General features: G+C 42.8%; 1 protein-coding gene across 4 annotated transcripts in view; it reads right to left on the minus strand.

Annotated features, from left to right (window-relative positions):
• Positions 1–18,953, minus strand: part of TMEM178B (transmembrane protein 178B) — a 239,059-nt gene extending 220,106 nt beyond the window's left edge. For 3 of the 4 annotated variants that reach the window (XM_027654585.1, XM_027654575.1, XM_027654557.1), the window contains exon 1: positions 16,433–18,953. In XM_027654585.1, coding sequence (XP_027510386.1) covers positions 16,433–16,814 — 382 coding nt within the window. In that variant the 5' untranslated portion in view covers positions 16,815–18,953. The remainder of the gene's footprint in view (positions 1–16,432) is intronic. The other variant, XM_027654566.1, reaches the window with a different exon arrangement.
• Between the last annotated feature and the right edge of the window lie 1,499 nt (positions 18,954–20,452).

A 20,452-nucleotide genomic window follows, 5' to 3' on the forward strand; every position in this document is an offset into this window, starting at 1 on the left:
CTTAAGCCATGAGAGCTGCAAACATATTTCTGACTTATCTTTCTAAACGTTTAAGAATCATGAAAAAACAAAGTACTGCATCTAACATAAAGCTCAAGTGCAGCTGAAAGACCAGTATATACAGCCATACATCAATTAGCAGATGAAAAAGCTACAATGACAAGATATCAACAGAAAAATATCAAACAAAACACCATGGCAGACACTAGGCCTTTTTAAATCCTTAGAAACCAGGTTGGCATCTGTGATGGGTAAACTCTGGCTCTTACATGTTTCATGTGAAAACTTTCTTCATATTCTTTACAGCAATATACTGAAATGTCAGAGGAGTCACTTCTCAGCTCCCAGGCCCTTAGAAACAAAGGAAAAATAATTGATATTAGCCTTTGAAACCAAACAGCCTGACAGTAAAAGAAACTGTTAAGGATTATAGGGAGTACTCCTGACATATTTCCTCTATTCACATCCATATTTTTACATGTTGCCTCTACCTTCTGGTTCAAATATCTGCGCACCAGATGCTTAAACCGTGATGTCAGCTTTGAAGGTCATTGCCATAGCTGAGAGAGACCGAAACTTTCTCACTCAAATTAAAACAAACTCAGGAACACTGACCTGCCTGGGTGCCTGAAGGGGGGGGGGTTCTATGACAAATGTTATGGATGTGAAATTGCACCATTATAGGCAGCCCAGTCTGTGGACCCTGATGGCCCTGGTTAATTCATTGGCACATTGACAGGGTCCTGGGTGCATGACCCTGACACCCATTCACCAACCAGGTTCCACCAAATCTAACATAAAGTTCCTGTGGCCTCTTCCAAAGCCATTCCTAATGACAAGCTCCTGCTCTAGAGGAGTGGTGCAGGTCAAAATGCACTTAGCACAGACCAAAACCCTGGAAAGAAAGTGTTGAAGTGAATGGAGAAGTGCTTATATCTGATCCCTAAGTGTTAGGACCAAGTCCTGCTATGGTGTAAATTGCCACCAGGATGGATAGAAATGGGGCGATTTGTGCCCTCTGAGACATGCAATAAACATTATCACAAGCAGCCTGAAAAGTCTTAGGCCTTAGAGGATGTATTTCAGCACTTAACTCATGTACCCAAGATGAACATTCAAACAACTTAATTTTCTTGGTGACAGGTACAATGCACCACCCAACCACAGCAATCAAGTGCAGGTAACCTCAAATTTCAGGTTCAGGAACTCCCAAAATGCCATGAGCTACATTCAAAGGAAGAAAAATCTTTAAAGAAGACATGTCAGTACAGTCATCCTAATGCTGTCTGCCAAAAACTGCACCTCAGTAAAACCATCAAATGGACACCATGACGCCTCAGATGAAAGAAAGGATGGATGCAGGTGAAGCAGAGCTTGGGCCTGAAGACCTGCCCATGCCTCAGCACTGCAGGCAACTTTCCACTAAGTCCTGCTTCTTTCCCCTTTCTCTCTCTTTGTACTTCTACTCTTGGAGTGATGCACAGGCAAAGACGGCTTTGGTGCTGAAGAGTTCATCTGCCCCTGCTGCTGCTTCTTCATTTGAAGGCATTGACAATGCATTTAGTTGCTGTGCCACAGGCAGAATGCTAACAACAACTGATGAACAAGTGGGGGAAAGATGTGCCACAGGTTCTGGTGTGGCACAGAGTGCAGGGGACACCAGTAAGGACAGAATGGGGTTCCCAACTGCAGGGAAAAGACGGAAAGATTGGGGAAGAAGCAGATGGCCCTGTAGCACCATCACTGTCAGACACCATCACTTACACAGATAGACACCTTTCCTCCCTCCAACCATTCAAGTGGCCTCTCCCTCCTTCCCTTGAAGGCACTTATTGCCACACTTTTCCCCATGAAACCTCCTGTTTAAAAACCTGCATGAAACAAGTCCCTGTGCTTTCTCCACACAGAAGTTTCCAAGTCCCGAGGCTAAGATAGTTCACAACCCCACTCTGCAGTCACTTCATCACTGGGAAACACAGACCTCATAGAGTAGCCAGTGAGACAGTTGTGTCCTGCTCTCATCCCCACAAAGCTGATGCCACTGCCAGCAGTCTGTGACTACCTTTCCCACTACAATCAATGAATTACAAGGAACAGCATTTGAAAACTGGAGGCTCCTCAGGACACTAGGTGAAAAGGATGCCTTTTTCCTCTTAGACACAGAATATTATTTCATGGAAAAAGGATGGCTCAAGTCTACATAAAGGAGCAAAGAAAACCACTTTCCTCTGCCCTTGTTCTAAACCCTAAGCAGTGTATAGTGGCTTACTGTAGAGTCCCTCTGCCATAGATCCATGTCTTCTAAAAAGCAGCTGTCTCACAGTCACACAGCTCAGCACACAGGCAGAGGACCTCACACCCAGCTGCTCCCATGTATGTGACGTGCCCATAGAGGTAATGCCATCAATGTCCAGTCTCCCTCTCTTGGTCTTTGCCACCATCCTGTACAGTTCACTTCAAGCAGAAGAGGGGATGCTTTCATAAGACTGGGGTCATTCCTCAACAGAAGAAAAAAACGAAAATTCCTTCTCTGGTCCACTACAGATACAACCCTCCTTCTCCAGGTACCAAGGCACAGAGCCGGGTAACAGTTTCTGCCAATAATGCAGAAGGCAGCTTTGCTACTTTGACTCTCAGGTAAGGTTCTCTGAACTTCTAGACAGGCAGAAATCCCCGCTTGTCTTGCTCCACACTGATGCAACCAGGCTTCCACCTTTTCTGAGAGCTTAACTATAGCCCAAAAAGGCTATCCCAGATGATGCTTTCCTGCCTTTAGTGCTGTGGAGCCTTTATGTTCTTTGTAAGACTTTTCCCAGCGAGATTTTGAGAATTGTGGTCTGCTGCTGCACACACAATGGAACAAAGTCCAGACTGGGTGCCTTTAGCATTCATAAGCTGGTGGATCTTGGGACAAAATCCTTCCCACTATACAAAAACTCACTCAGCATCACCAGCCAAATGGCTGAACGTTTTGTGAACTGAAACACATATCTCATGGTAATTTAAATATGTGCAAATAAGAGTTTAATTCCACTGCTGCCAGCCATTCCAAACGTTTAAATATAGTATGCAAGTTCTCTTTTATTTTATATAAACTATTTTAATGAAGAAGCTGAAGGCTCCACATTCTCCTGGCTTACGAATACAAATAGCTGAGAATCTAACAGCCCTTTGCTGTTGTTGAGCTAAGGCAATCTGAAATGGAAAGCAGATGAGGGAGCCAGGAAACAAAGTCCCTATTAACTACATTATCTAAAGGAAAGCTGGCTGAAGTGTGCATTAAGTGCCCAGAGTCCACATCCCCAGTCCTTCCTGGATGTGGGGGGGTGTCACAGGAAGGAAACAAAGTGAAGCTCAGATCTGAATGAGACATGGTGCAGCTGGATTTGCCTTAGGTCTCTTCCCTCTCACCAGACACCTGTGGCTGGTATCAGGCAGACTGATGATAAACACTCTTCTGTCAGGTCCTGCTTGATACAGAGCTGAATATGCTCTTCCTTCAGTAAGAAAAAAGAAAAAATTAATAGTAATAATAAATTAATCCTTTACCATCCTGTGGCACGTTTCACAAGGACATAGCACTACAAAGGACTGTGTTCGTTTTTCTTGCATAGCATTGCAAGGCAAGTGTGTCATAGAATCATAGAAATGTTTAGGATGAAAAAGACCTTTAAGATCATCAAGTCATTCTAGTTGGGCTTTGGCCCTTCCAATTTCCTCACTGCATAACCTCATGACATCTTTGTAGCCCTAAGGAGTTGCCTGCCCCTTTTTCCAAAAGTCATAGTCTCTCTTTCTAAGACATCATTAGCCCTTGTGCCAATTGGAAGGATAGAGGAGAACACTATTTGTGCTCCCAATCCCTTAACCAGTTATTCCAAGGCCCTGAAGTCTCTCTTTGGACTTCATGTTGCAACTTCTTCACTTGCCCACCTGAAAAATCCATAATGGATAATCATGTGAGGGCTGTAACAGGGCAGGAAGCATTGTCTTCACATCCTTAACCTGGGCCTCAGGGAGGCAGCAGGCATCCCTAAGAATTGGGTCCAGTCTGCATATGGGGACTTCTTTGTCTCTCAGGAAAGAGTCTCCTATGACAATAACCTGTCTTTTTTCTTTCCAGAAGCAGTTTTGACACAGGGAGTAGGCTGACTTAACCTTGGTGATACCTCCAAGTCAGATAAACCATTGGCATGTGTAATGGTTCCAAAAACCTGTTTTAAGTGCTGTGGCCTCATTGCTCTTTGAGAGACCCACTTCAGCACAGCTTCTAGCCTACCTGTATTCATGGCCCTCACACACAACATTTTCCCTGCTAATGTCATCCTTAGCTTAAGCACATCTTCCCCCTCTCCTGTGTTTAACTCCTTTTCTTCTGGATAACAATTCTATTTGTAAAATAGATCTTTCGTTACTTTTCTCACACTAGTAATCCCGCTCCAAGCCTGCTTGGAATTCATCTTCATCACAGGTGGTTGACGAGAATTGCAAAGATTGTAACAGAGAAGGCTTGATTTACACCTTGCCCATGACTTTAACATTTCTCTTCTTGAAATATCCAGTTAGCTCTGTTCTTCAATCACATCTGCCTTTCTTCTGGCCATGGTTCTGCTGCTCTCTGTCTGCACTTCAAGACATGTGCACCTTAATGAACCCCTTGTCCCCGCTAAGGTGTGGCTACATCCCAACTGAGCTAAGGGTGAGATTCAGGTATGCACCTTTCCCACCCTGAAAGGAAACCCTCTGCAGTACCTGCCCAGGGAGGAAGGCATCTGAGCCCAAATCTCCTCATAGCCTGGATGTCTGGAGGACCAGAATTCCAATTTGCAACACAGAGGGTATTTAGTCAACAATGTAAACATGTTCTCCAGGACCAAAAGTTCACATTGAAAGAAATTTCACAACTTTCCTGTCACCCAGTCCTCAACATTACCCAGTTCCTTGTATATAATACTCCAGGACTTCTTTCTCTTAGCAGTGTCTCATTCTTGGGGCAGCAGCAAATCTCTTAAGTTCATTCCTTTGTGTCCAGCCCAGTGAGAGCTCTCACCTTCTCTTACAGACCCTGCTCCAGCATCACTAATGATATTATTAAAAAACATTGGTCGCCTTCTTCAGGAACTCTTCTGTTGACCTTTATCTTGAAACTCCCTCTCTCAGCACTTTTTGCTTTCCTTTGGTCAATTCCTTAAACACACTGTAAATTGTGTACTAATTACCTTAACATTGAAATAATAATAATTCCTTAGGGGCAGAATATAAAATCCTTTACCAAAATCCTGATAACTTAGGTCTAAGGCATTTCCTTATCTCAAACCCCAGCTATCTTCCTAGCAAAATATGGCACAGTAGTTTGGCACAGTTCAAATAGGAAAACATACGTTGCATGTTGATTTCATTTTTCCCTCGTGCATTTAATTAATCTTTCCTTTAGAACTTACTTTAAACAGTATTATTGGTATTATTATGATCAAACTAAAAGGTCCACTGTGGCCCAGACAACTTTTGCTCCTTTCTTTAAATATAGATTTGCTACTTTTCATTCCTAATGTACTACCCTAATTAGACAGATTTATTGAAAATCCTTTTTACTGGATTTGCAATGTCACATCTTTCAGAAGTCTGAGATGGAAATTATCCAACTTCCCAATTTGAGCCCATTAAGCTATTTGAGTTTTTCCATTTGCCCTGTTCCTGTTGGCTGGCTCCTTTGTCTCTCTGATCACCATAACATTCCTCCTCATCTCTTTAACCTTTATAAAACATCGTATGAGCAGAACTGGGCAATCTTGAGGACTAGTGAATACAAAAGGGATGAAATTTAACACAAAACACAAGCTCATGTGGTTAGGGACTAAAAAAGAGAAACTTTTTTCCAATGTGAACTTTTGTCCTGCAGGATATTTGGATTGTTGAGCAACTGTCCTCTGTGCAAAACAGGGATAATTCCACTCTTCAAAATCCTTTATGGTTAAAGATCAAGAAGTACAGTACTCGGATACTCTCTTAATGGGAACCACTTAAGTACCTAACACAATCTAATGTACTTGGATCATCAGCTACCATAAATCAGCATCACCTCTTCAAAGTCAGTCCCGTGACCCTAATCTATACCCTTAACATCTGAAAAATGTTTTTGTTTCTTTGGTTGGTTTGGTTTTGTTATAATATTCTTATCATTAAATGACTGCTGGGCAGAAAGAAAAGGTATCTACATTATAAAAGCTCTTTTGCATATTCGAAGATACGCACTGATTAATGGAGACACAAAGACACAGAGACAAGAATCATATATTCATATTGAGGCAGAAAGATCTTTTCAAATAGCTTTTGTTATCCAATAAAATTAGCATAACTGTTTCATCCTATTAGAAAGTCTAGAAATACACTTAGGAAGCTCTTTTCAAATGTCTGCTGTTAAAACTCAAAACCAACAAAAGGTCTCAGAATTAAATAAAGGCTGTGACAAGAGATTTTCAGTGTCTTTCACTCGATCTGGTGGGATAACTTAACAGGATCCACACTACTGTATACATGGGACGTCCTTGGAACCTCCATTCCTTTATGGTGTTTCAGCTTGCATGCTTATGGTAAGAAACAAAAGAATCACAGGGCACAAGACACTTACTTACAAGGAACAGAAGTGGGATAAAGCAGTTTCAAAGCCTGAGTGCATTTCCTACTATCTGACAAGAGATGCTGATAATCACCCACATAATAGTTTCCTTCTCAACACTGAGTGCAGAGTTCCTCCAGAGACGACTGAGGTAGAGCTGCTGAAAAAAAGCAGATGGGGATACCGGAAAAATCCTCCCAGCTCTGCTTTAAGGGGACATGAGTGATGGTTTTCCCACTTCTCTGTCACCCCTAAAGCACTTCAAGTTACTGCAGCTTGTTCTGATGTTACATCTTCACTGAAGTCAGAAACAGAAGTGGGCACAGACCATAGCAGACCACTCAGTAAGGAGAAATCTCACCATGAGCCCAGCACAGCAGTAGTTGGCATGCACCAGATTGCCACAAGGTCTAAGTTATTTCTGACCCAAGGCTTCCTAGCTGGTCTAGCATTTATTTGAGAGATTGTGACACTTTTACTTGCAGAATGTAACCGGAATGGAGGGCACTGGAATGGAGGTAAAATGGGATGTAAAAACCTTTTCCAAAAAAGCCCCCAGCTGTGCAAATACCTTTCTACACACGCACACAGACACACCACTTTGTGGAAAATATCCTGAACTAATGCTTAAAATTTTATTTGTTTATCTTCACTGGAGGTTCAAGCTGACACTGTAGAACAGTTGTTCCAAACATTGGACAAACTTGCTGATTTCTGCTCAGGAGAGCCATGTTGACATCTCTGTAAGGTTACCCAGGATAAACTTGCATCATAGAAGAGCCAGTAGTAGTGATCTCTCTGCCCTTTAAGCTTTATGCTTTAATGTCTCCTCTATTCAGTCTAAAACTCTGTTTGATCCTATCAGTTACCAAAAAGGCAGGGCTTCATACTAAACCCTGTGCTTTCCCCCCATCTTTCTGCTCCACGGCTTAGACCATTCCCTGGACTCTTTCTTCAACAACCACTGGCCACCTCCTTCACACTAAGCTTTCTTGGCCTTTTTGTCACCTCAGATGATCAGTATTAAGTACTTCTTGCCTGCTCTCGGTCTTTTGTCACCCTCTTTATCTTTCCTTTCCTTTCTCCATATGCTGATGTTATCCACGCTGCATCCTTTCATTCACAGTCCTCTTGCCCTCCATTCTCTAGCTGTTCCTGCCCTGCTACCCCAAATCCCAGCTGATCCATACCAGTTGGTCTCTGCTACGTCTCACACAGCAGAGCATCTCTAATGGGAACCCTCCTGCCTGGCTAACTTTCTCCACTATAAACACATTGTTTCCCCATTCAGTTCTGTTTGTGTCCTAGACTTACTACTGCAGCTCAGCACAGTTAAATCTCAGACTCACAGTCACAATCACCTCTTTGCCACATTTGGCTCATTCCTCAGACCCTCCTGCCTACTTCAGCTGTTATGCAGGATTTCACCCAGTTTTTCCAGGAGAAAAATGACAAACTATGATCTTCTTCTTCCAGCAGCTTTGCCTTCTGCTTCCTCTTCCCCTCCTAGAACTCTTTCTTCATTCTTCTCTCCTACAGGTGAAAAACCTCCTACATGGCTCTCTTCCTTTCTTTTACTTGCCACTTAGCCAGTCTTACCCTACCTCCTGCCTTTCCTTATGGACACTCTTGTGCTGTCTTCCCCTTGACCTCTCACGCCCCTCTGTCTCTTTACTCTCATAACACAAACACCATTCATCTTAAAACATTTATTTTCCTCTATAAATGCCATGTCTTTTCCTATCCTCCCTTTCATCACCAAACTCTCTGAATATGCCAGCTACAAACACTGCCTGGAGTCCACCCCACTAGTTCAGTGCAGCTTCCTCTCCCTTGCAACTGCTGCTGCCAAAATCTCTACTTAACGTACTGAGCAACTTTCAGCATAGTCTGAATGCTCTGTTCTCATCTGCTGCAACATATTAGCTACCTGCAGTAGTCTCTCCTATGCTGCTTTAACCTGAAGTGGTGTCTCTCTTCAGTTACCACGACATTACTCACTTTTCTTGCACCACTTTTGAATCTGCTCCTTTCATGTGCCCTCCAGAAGATACTTCTCTCAGCTCTGTTGGAAGTTCACGGGGCTTTTCTCTTTCTGTTGTTTATTCCTTGATAATTTCTGTCACAAACATAGATTCCCCAATGAACTCTATGTAGCAATTTCCAGGCTCACTCCTCTAATACAAACTTGTCTCTCTAGGTCCATACCCGCAGTATCTCTAACACTCCCTTACAGACATACATATATCAAACTCAGCTTATCATAACTAAAACAGAGCTCCTAGTGGTCTTCTTCCTTCTTTAATATATGTTTTCTTCAGCAATCCCCCTCTTGATCATCACAGACAATTCTATTACTTTCCTTGTTGTTCTGGTCAAGAACTGAAGCAACGTCTTCATCTCGTATCTCTCATTACATGCATAGATCCAGGGGATGTCTAAGGTTTGCATATTCTTTCACCATCCAGGCTCTCATCACCTCATGCCTTTATTACTTCAATATTTCTTTTTCTGACCTTTACAAATGTGATCTTGCCCTCCCTATATCCATTTAGGATGCTGCTAGAAATATAATTTTGCTAACACATCACTCTGATCACGCCATTTCTCTTAGCAGCTGTAGACTGCTGTCCCCATATCTACTCATTAGTGTAACCTACTTGTCTTCATTAAGGAAATGTCAACTTCTTCCTACAGTCAACCAAAGAGGTCAATCCCCATCACCTACTTATCAATTTTTCAAGCAGACATGACCCATGATTTTTCTGGTGCCATCCTTCAGTCTTTGGAAAACCATCCCGTAAACATCCGCGCTTTTTTTTCATTATCCCTCTTTACAAGGCCTGTAGGAATCCCACGTTTTGTGGTGCTTACAGAAACGTGGTTTGTCTCCTGGTGTTCTAAAACCACTACTGCTCACGCTGAACATAATTACTTTGTAGTCTCCCCGTACTCCCTCATAGGGCTGCGTTACTCGCCAATATTTAAAGCGCAGCCACATGTCAGAAGGACAGGGACGTTTTTCTGATCCATGATTTCTGATCCATGATTAAGGCTCATAAATCCGAGGGTAGGACGCTAACTGGTATTAATAATAGTGAACGAAATCCCTATTATACTGCTACTGAGCTGAGGTATGAGAGATTTAGTCACTTGCCTCAGGTCATGAAGAAAGACTGTGGACTGAATTCTGGCTTTGTAAGCCCCTGCCCTAACTGCAGTACTACCTTTCTTTCATCTATTCTGGTAGTTATCTACAAAGGATTATGATTTCAGCAGGCTCAGCTGGGCATTTCTGAATATTTATTTATGGAAGAATTAGGCTTTATGAGAAAGAAAATGGGGAAATTTCCATTTTTTAGTCTGATTCCTCTCCTGCAGAGAAAGTGTGTTAGAGTATATTCTTTTCCTTTAAATGGATCCTATTCCAAATGATCTGTTAAGGGCACTTGGATTCCAGAATCAACATTTTTTATTTATTTATTCCTTAATAAATACTAAGAAACACCATCTCATTTCTTTCTTTTGCTCTTAAAGAGGTGAATGTGTAGTCAAGGGTTCCAGCAACACTTTGTGAGCAATGAGCCATCAAGTAACTCACATTATAAACGATCATCATTATTTTTGCAAAACCTACAAAATATAAAGGCTTCTTTTTTACTGGTTCTGCAATAGTTAATGAACTCATTACCCTCTTAAAGTTTTTCTGAATGCACAGAAATACTTTTTCAATACAAAAAAGAAATATTAATGTGGATTTTTTATTGTGGGAGATGACAAAATAGTTCAGACCGTTTCATCTCTATTTAAGCAAAATAATCCTTCAAATTTTTATTTTTACAGTGAACAGAACACATCTGAACACTTACTAAACCTTTCCTCCACACTTTGAGAAAATTTTTTAGCAATAGTTAGAAAGGATAAAAATGCTGAGATTTCTCAAAGGGATTTGGATGTCCAATTAAATGAACAGGAATTAAGCATGCAGTCCTGAAGGCAGCTCTGCAAATATCAGTTTCTCTTGAGAAGGGCATGATCCCATCATTTTTATTCAGGCAAAATTTCCACTTGTCTTCACTGGCAATTTTGCTTGAAAGCCAACAGCTTGATTGAAATTTGCCCTTTAAAAAAGCATGATTAAAAACAGTAGAGGCTCTGTTAAAGTACATATATGTTCTTAGTATTTTTAGCAGATATATATTATCAAACTAATTATCTCAGATGTGTCAGAGGAATGTGTCAGGTTCTCATTACTTGTGGTAAAGAAACTTTTTAATGAATTGCTATTTAAATTTGATGCAATTAAAATATTAAAATTGCTTATTCAAAATATGATTGGCCAAATCCTCTTCGAACTCACACACGTGAACCAGTGATTCCATCCACTAAATGATTTTAGAAAATCCCTGAACAAGAGGATGTTTTTGCCATATCTCAGTTATTTGAGTTCCAGTCTTACATCAACAGAATAATTATGGCATCAAAAAAACTGCAAAGGCTGAATACCTAGATAGCCTAAGATTCAACTCAAATGCTGTCTACTGCTTAAATTTCGCTGGATGCCTCCAGCAGAACTCCAGCTGTGACAGGAGGGAGCACAGACCTTGCACTGGCCTTCCTACCCAGGGACAATTTTAACCTCAAAGGAAACACTAAAGGCCTGAACTTGCTGCATCACCACGTTCAATAAAACATTTACTATTGACTTCACTAGGATCAGAATCAAGACTTCAATAAAGTCCCTGTTATAAAGTGATCATTTGGAAAACTGTTGGGATTTCAAGCGCAGATTTTAAACAAAGCATTTGGATTCTTCAGTGTATGCAGGCTACATGAAAAAATGGCTGTCCTAACTCACCTGGCAAAACCATTTCATTTTAAAAGTCCAATCCAGAGCATCACAAACTATTGCAAGCAGTTTTACAAAAATAAATCATTTTAGTCCTAGAGATAGCTGCAAGTAGCCTCTCTTCAGGCTTTTCCATTTGTGTATAAATAATCCCTAGTGACGGCTGGAGTAGTCCTGTTAAGCCTGTCTTCCTCAGTTGTATTTGACAAACCAAAACAGAGAATGCTTTCATCCCAGAAATCTTGCATATTATTTGAGGTGGAGGTAGGCTACACAGGAATTACTTAGGGGTTTTTTTTTCAGTGGTGGTATGGGCTAAGTATGCTCACAATAAAATGTTTTAAAAATAGGATTTACTATGAGTTCCACGGATCTCGGGGGAAGAAGGAAGGTAAAAGGAGGGTTGAAATAATAAGGTCATTGTAAATTCTATTTTTTTTTAAATAAAATTGGATTCCAATGGCAGGCAGTAGAGCTTCATCCAGTCAGGTTTAACTGGCAGCCTTCCAAAGGCAAGATGAAAGGTCCTCTGAGTAGTAATTGTCTAAATGGAACAGACTCTGGTTACTGTGCAACTTCTTCATCTACTTTATTGTACCTTTATAATTAAATGATGTAATTCCTTTTTTTGCTTTCTTGTTCTCCTCTCAACTACTGCAGGAAAGCATCTGAGCAAAATTGCCACAGTATGCAGACAGTCTCTGTGGCTTCTCGTTCTTCTTTCTGGGTCACTACAAGTCGTATACAAGGAGTGGTGAGCTGCTGGTTGCCAAAGCAGGACATAAACTCTGCCTTCTCCCATCCACGAGTGGACACTTACCTGCATTCCAGCTGTCTGCTTGCTTAGTGGTCGAGGCAGCTGGAGTGGTTGCTAGGGTGAGGGATTGTTGCTTTTGCTAGAAATTCCGTGGTTAACAGGCAAACAGTGGACCTAATAGGATATAGTGAACACTATGTTCAAAGAGGCATTAAGCAGCAGGGCTATTTAGTTTGTGGAGGAGCCTGGACAAACACCTGAAAATTGGAAGAAGCTTAAAGTATTGTGCTGAACAATCCCAGAGCCAGCATTTCCTGACTCTGCAAGGCTTTAGGGATCAGGAGTGAAACTGTGGTCCTGAGATGCTAAAAAACTTGATGAGATGCGAAAGCAGAGGAACAGCTCTGTTAGCTCTTTCTTTTTCACTGGTTCTTCTGTACCAGAGTGTTTTCCCTCAATCCAAGTAGTCCATTCCCAGAAATAAAGACTATTCAGGCGAGGAAGAACATCAGTTTGCATGTTCAACTCCAATAATTTCTTTATTGACTGTAATTTCTGTTGTTTCTCGTTTAAATTTTTTTTCCCATGATGACAAAGAGAACAAATTAACTACCTAATTTTGATGCAGCTTTAGAATATTCTTCAGGCCTTTGGTCTCATCTCATGCTTGCCTGCCTCTCCCTGATTATGTTTACTTGTGACAAGTCTCCTTTAATTCACTGCGTATTTACCTAATTGTATTATTTTGAAGTATGCACATGAGTTCTATGAAAATGTAAAAAAAGGATAGGAGAAATGTAAAAAGGACCAACTATTTTTTTTATAATAGTAGTGTCTATTATATCTATGTAAAAGAAACCTTAAGTAACAGATCTCCAGTTTATCTAGCAAAATCCAACCTAAAGGTCTTGATTTATTTCCCAGAAAGTAAAAATTAAAAATTAAAAAATACAGAATAGAATTACAGAAGTGACACAGCCTATTAGGAACAGAACTGGTTTTTAAAATCACTGGTATCAGAATACTACCAAGTACCACAGTGCCTGATCCTGCCACAAGCCATTGCCTATAGCTTGTATTAATTTCAGCAGAGTTCATAAGCAGAATAACTGCAGGGTATTTGCAAAGCTAGTTAGGCTCTTAATGACCATTTTTTGTTATCCTTTGATAGACAAATCTACCATTCTCAATACCGAAAGTTTTGCCTAGGGAAAAATGTAGGATCTGTTTTAAAATAAATGGATCACAGATTCTGTCCAGCTTGAAAAACAAATAAACAAACACAACCCAAAACACTTAATAAAATTTACATTCACTTACCTATAGCATTACACCCAATATTTGGGACCAGAATCTGCATTAGTTTATCTAGTTCAGGAAGAGGTGTGCTAGATTAAATTAAGAGAGGAAGGAGACTTAAACATCCTCTTTTATAAGGTATTTGCTCTGGATCTCAGAGAGAGAGAGAGAGAGAGAGAGAGAGAGATTTTATCTGTGGAGAAATACGTACCCCAGTCAGGTTATTTGATTGCTACAGGTAGAGAATATCTGCAGCCCTTTTCACCTGCACAGGCCATACTCTCCCCCAGCACCCACCCCTGCAACCTTTAACTCCCAGGCAAGTATCTGTCATGGAAGTAAAAACTACTTCTAGTTTTTACTTCCATGACAGATGATGTTGGGGTGAACCTGGAATACCTGCCTTGTTTCGAACTCACAGTTGTTCTCAGCACTGGACAGCAACAACACTTACTTCACTTTCATCATGTAAGTGAGGATTGTAAAAAAAAAAAATCTCCATTTTTATTTCTGAGCAAGTCAAACACTTTATTTTATCAAACTGCCATTATATTTGCTTTTCTATGTTTTAATCTGGAGGTGCCAAAGGAACACACACCTCTATAGCATTTGTGTGTGACTCTTCATCACAGCTGAGAGCCATAGTATAGGCAAATCCTCACTGCAGAAAGGCCATCAAATGAACTAAAATTTTGGTGTTCAGTGTTCAGAGTCTCCTTCCTTTAACATTTCTCTCAGTGTACAATGAACTTTGCTAAATGTGTATCAAAAGACCCTCAAGGAAGGCAAGGAGTGACACACTCCTATATTTGCACATACGTCCCTTTTGTGCACAAGTTGCACTTCTGACCTTGGGGCAGTGACTCTTCAAAGTGGCTCCCTGGCCACCTGCAGACATGAATGTCCCGGGGCATGTGTGCAGGAACACTCACTACACCTGAGCCTGGGAATCCCTTGCTACCAGCTGAATGCTGGATATTGAGTTGGTTCACTAAAGACACACACACGCTTATTCACATGCTCATATACACACAGGAACACACACAAATTGCAGCAGGATCTTTCAAAGACCACCTTCTCCTGCAATTAACCACCTCAGCTTGATTTGTCACATTTTCTCTACAGTTAACACTTAGCAGAGCTGCCATTACAGATAACCCAGTGCCAGGCAATTTCAGCTGTTTCTGGCAAGAGAAACGGACATTCCTGAACTCAGAACAAGGCAGGCGGGGAAGGAGGAACGAGTTTCACTTATTTCAAGATGAAAAACCTCTCTAATAACTGCAACTCCATTTGCCAAAGGTGAGCTCTGGTGACATGTTCGCCCGCTGTCAAGGTTGAATTTGTTTATGCCCCAAGCACAGTGAGCACACGTGGCAGAGCGATCCAGCCCTCCACAGCAGCCCAGCACATACACATCCTCACCTAGACAGGGAATAGGAATGACTCCCTTGGCACTGAAACCAGCAGCAGGGTGTCTAGGGTGTCTGGGTGCTGACAGGCTTTGGGCATGTTCACTCGCCCATTACAAATGGGACTGAAGACAACAATCTACTTCATAGGAGTTGTTACACAGCAGATAGATATTAAGGGTCCCTAGCAACATAGACAGAATCCCAACCAGTGATCCAGGCTCCCTGGCATGCCATCTGTTTGTACTGGTTTGGTGCAAACCTGTAACATGCTACTCACCTCCAGCGCTCACTTGCAAAAGACAAGGAACAACACATATACATGGGCAAACACGTGTGAAAGATCAACCCTCGTGAATAATTAGCTTTGAGCAATAATTCCACTTGTAATGTTTGAAGAGGGAATTAACGCAGGCTATCAAGGGAGTTTGGGACAGAGGACACACTTAGCAGACAAGTATTTTAAAAGATTGCACTGTGTAAGAAACAGTGATTTCACTACGATGGAAATAAACCAATGGGGATTCTTCTGAATGCAACGAAAGAACCATGGGAGGGAAATGTTATCTGTAGTATGGAGTAACCATGCTGTGGGTAGCAAAGATGCCGTCATCCTTTACTGAAACCCTCATCATCCTGCAAAAACATGCATCTTCTGTAAACAGGATGTTTAGGCTGGGTTTTACACCTGTGTCCCCTTCCTATACTTTGGATCAAAGAAATGTTTGGGACCATCACCTTGAACCACTACCTTGGGGGAAAAATTAAGACGAAGGACCAAAAGAGAAAAAAAAAAAAGACAGCACAAAAATGCTACAGGCAAACAGATGCATCTCCACCCCAAGAGAAAATTATTCCTTTCTAATAAATTCAGGTTTTGTAGATATTGAAAATATTCCAAAACATAGCTCAGTGTAAACAGCAAGCTGGGTTTCCTCCTGCTCTTTAGCATTTCTCTTTGTTTACTCTCCATTTGAGAATTAAAAAAGCCTACATGTGAGCACTGCAAATGGTGTATTTCAGGACTGATGGGGTATTTGGTAAAGGAATCAGAAAATGCAGACATATGTAGCCTCCAATAAAATATTCTGTGCTTTGCCTGAGCCACCAGGGTCAAATAAAATTTAAAAAAAATAATTCCAGTGTCTACTTTATTAATATTTTTATTTGTGTTTGGAAAATAATCTGATACCATGGTGATGGGCAGACTGTATCAAGTGTAGAGAGAAAGACATGAAAGAGACATTCTGGGGTGTGTCTGCTCTCACCCCCACTGCCTTCTTCCTCCCAAACCCCATGTCTCAGCAGTGGAGACCCCATGGGAAACTGCCCTGGCAGTGCTTCTGGAAGCAATGCCCAGCCCAGCCAGTTCACTCAGTGCAAGGAGAGGTATTTGGCTGGAAACAGCAGCTCCCATCTGTGAGCCCAAATGGCTCTGCTCATCCCCTGTTTATCTCAGGAGGGCCTGGCATGTTCATTTGGTAAAAAGCAGCCCTTACCTTTGGCAATCAGCTCCTCCAGCTCCTGGTCGAATCCCTGTCGGTGGCATTTCCTCCAGAGCCCCATGTTGGTCGAGTTGTACTGTCTGTTGCACTCGTCGACTGCGCTCATAGCAAAGATCTGCCTCCTGTTTCTTGCCAAGAGGAGTTTCCCTTCCCAGCGGTCCAACCTAGACCTGCTGGCCCTGAGAGGCAGGTTGTTGTTGGAGTTATAAATGAAGCCAGGATCATTTCTCTTTGTGGTGATGCTCTTGCACCTCTCTCTGTGCTTCCTGGCATCAGTTTCATACCAATGGTCAGAGCAGATTGCCACAGCCAGCATGCCCAGGGCACACAGAGCTAAAGACAGGCCAGCATACAGCAGTAACCTTCCAGCAGCCATACCTCAGCTTCACAGAAACACCATGGACATCTTCACAACAGGCAAAGCCCTTGGGTGTGAGACCACGCAAAAACCTCCAGAGCAGCTGCTAGGTGTCACTTGGCAGAGTCTGCCTCAAACATCCCCAACTCCCGTGGCTCACATCCACACTGCAGAGGGATGCTGAGAGCGCTACAAAGTTCTGCCCTGGAGGCAGTCCTGGAGTTTCATCTGCCTCTCCTCCTCTACAGAGGAGACCTGGCGAGGAGAAACACAGCCTTGCACCTCCAGCGGGAGCGAGCCAGTGACCCACCTACACAAAGATGTCCTGCTCCCCTCACCACGAGCACCCGAGTGACAGGGGCTGAAGGGATGTACCCCCCTGAAGAAACCTGATGGCTGATCAGTCCATTAATCTCTTTCAATCCGGCCAGCTCAGAAATCCAGAAGAGATGGTTTTTAGATCAGCAAGCTCACCACAGCATCATCATAGAGCAGAAAAGTTCAACAGCTTGACATCTCCCACTTGCAGGCAGCCAGTTGTCCCGTTTACAGGAATGGGTGACTTGTCTTTTGTCAGTGGCTCAGCAAGAGCATCATCGTCTGAATGGTCGGTCACTTGCTTGGGTTTAAAGCGGGGTCGAGGGGGAGGGAGCAAGAGGGGGGAGCAATCTGTTGTTGTTGCTGGCTGCTGCTGCTGCTGCTGTTTGAAACCGTGGTTAAAACATACCCTCCCCGGCTGGCTCTGGAAACGCGGGCACGCACGGGTCTCTCCCTCAGCAGACTTCGCTGACAGTCACTGGCATCTTGGCTTCGGAAACATCTCGGCTTCTCTCTGCCAGCCTTGCCATTCGCTCGCCTGCTTTATTCGCCGGCGCTTTCATCCAGGCAGCCCAACGCCGCGCTCCCTTCCTCCGCCGGCGGTCCTGGACAGCGCTCCGGCAGCCTCCCGGCGCCCGGGCCGGGGAGAGGCGGCGGGAGCAGCCGCAGCCCGGCAGGACCCGGCGCCGGCCGCGCTCCGCCCGCTAGGCAGCACGGGGGGCTGCCCTCGGCCCCGGCATCCTTCTTCCACACACACACAACACACACGCTGCTGCCCCCCCTTCCGCCGGGATCTGAAAAGCTTCCTCCGTCCCCGGAGCCGGGATGTGTTGTGCACAGTTTTCCTAACACGGCGGCACGTTAGCCATCTGCAAGATGAAGGCAGGCGGGCAGGGCTACGGCTGGCGGAGAGGATGCTGAGGAGCGGGGAGGGGAGGGAGGTCGGGGGAAACCGAACCAAAACAAACCGGGGCGGAGGGGCGGGGGGGGTGGGGTGGGGGAGCTACACACCTTACACGGGGAGAGGAAAGCAGCCCCTAACTGTTGTCAACAGCTTTCGGTCTGCACCATTTCTCTGCCATATGGCCCGATCTCCACGTCGGAGCTGAGATTTTTAGCTCAGCAGCTTCATACGAATCGTATCCCCAGCATCAGCAGTTATATTTTCAGACATATTTTTTTTTTCTCCTTAAATTTTCACTCCCTTTCTCTTTAATGGGAATAACTCACCCATTTTGTAGAGATCAAGTGCAACAGAAGGCGAGCTGGAGTCCCCAAGCTTTAGAAATCTCATTTCACCGTTTTTAACCCAAATAAAAGCAAATCCAATCTTCTGTATACCTGGGAATCTTTCCTTGTTCAAACACCGAGCCCTGCAGCCTTGGCCAAAGCCTACAGACCGAGCATACAGAGTGCTGAGCCAAAAGCCAGTGATGTCACCCATGCAACGTGAGACTCATTTCTTATTTCTCTATCCTCCTTAAAGATAAACTGCACCACTTCCCAGGCAGGAAATGTCGAAGCCTTACTTTCTTAAGAGGGGAAAATGTAAAACCTGGATTTAACTGGATCCTGCTCATTCTTGGTTACAAGCCCTTACACTGTGTCGACCAAGTCCAAGACAAGCAGAGTTGTTTCTCACTGCACCAAAAAAATCCCAATCTACTACATAATACAGAGCATGAGCTTGAAAAAAATCCCCTGGATTCGAGACCTTCTGTGTGATCCAGAAGACTGAGGTCTTCATACTCTGAACTGTACTGTTTAAAAAGGAAATAAAAATGGCCATTTCCCTTGCAACAAAAAACTCTGGAACCTGGCACATCCTGATTTGTGAGTACCACAGCATCCTGGAGCTGGCAGAGGAACCTAGTTAGCCCCATCCAATATTTGGCTTCCACACAGCAGTGACTCCTCAGCATGAACAGGAAACAATGCAGTTGCTCCTACTGCACCAAAAAGTCCACAGCCTGATGCCTCTCCACAGATGTGTGCTGTAAAAATGTACATCCACGCTGGATCCTACCAACTTTTGGCCCCTGGATCCCAAGTTGTGTCATCTGAATTGAAAATAAGCACAGCCTTTATTGGAGCCCTGGAGCTGGTGACAGCTATCAGCCCCAAGAGGGGGAGTCCTGGGATTTTACTAGCTTTTAACCTTAGCCACACAAATTATATGCTCTCTCCAGTGGGGAGAGCAGAGGTGGAATGTAGTAGCTCTTTGTGTATCAGAAATACATACCTGGATTTTCCTGTGGAATACAGCTGCAACAGGGCAAAAAAAGAAAAAGAAAAGGGAAAAAAAAAAAAAACCACCACACATAACTGGATCATAACAGGTTTTGGCCCCAAACCAAACTGTATTATCAAAAAAGGCAAAATGACTCCTTCCATTTTACCTGGTAAAGCCACATCCCAGATCAACTGGGATTTTCAGCTACGGAAGGATATCTCTCACATTAAACCATTTTTGGTTTGAAATGTACCATACTCTCTAACCCCCTTGCATGCTTATGAAACTGGCAAGGTCAATCATCCAAACCATAGATGTTACAATAATCTGTATCTGCTGAAACAGCTCTATTGCAAGATTTCAATGTTATGTTATGAATATGAACTGTATCTGGAAAACTCTAGATAAAGTTAATTGTTTTATTGAAACAAGGCCCTGCTTTAAATTTTTTAGCAGTAACTTCTCTTTGTTGTTAATAATAAAGACAAATATTTGAGGATCTAAGGTTTCTTTAAAAATAGTTCAGCACAGATGGATCCACTTCTATAACTGGATTTTTCAAGCAACTACATGTCAGTAGAAAAAAAGAACTACATTTTATAGTGGGCTTGGAGCAGCCATACTTGTTGTCTGTTCAGAGATAAAATTTAGAGGTTTGTGGTCAAAAAGCTGCTGGCTCCTACAAGAAGATGACAAACAGGTTTCTGGTATTGCACCCACACAGAGATAGATGAGAGTGCACCTGGATTTCTTTGTCAATTTTTAGCATCAAGTTCCAAGTTGAAGGATGAGAACAGGGAACAAACCTAATTTTACCAACCATATTTTTTGGCTGATTGTTGGTTTTTCAATTTAAGCACAAAAGTCTGCTGTATTTACTCTCTATTTAGAGTGAAGGAGAAAACAAAACTTTTTTCTGTCTAAATATCCAGTTTACACAGGACTGGGAGACTGGGGCTACGAGCAAAATGGAGGATCCAGCTACAAGAGCTGTTTTTCTCATGATACTGGCCAAAGATATATTCAGGGATGGGAAAATCATATAATGTAATCACACCTACATTTCTTTCTAATTAAACATTAGGATTACAGTCCAAAGAGCCAA

Source organism: Corapipo altera, unplaced genomic scaffold, assembly GCF_003945725.1.
Source record: "Corapipo altera isolate COAL_440 unplaced genomic scaffold, ASM394572v1 1, whole genome shotgun sequence".
NCBI classification, from domain to species: Eukaryota; Metazoa; Chordata; class Aves; order Passeriformes; family Pipridae; genus Corapipo; species Corapipo altera.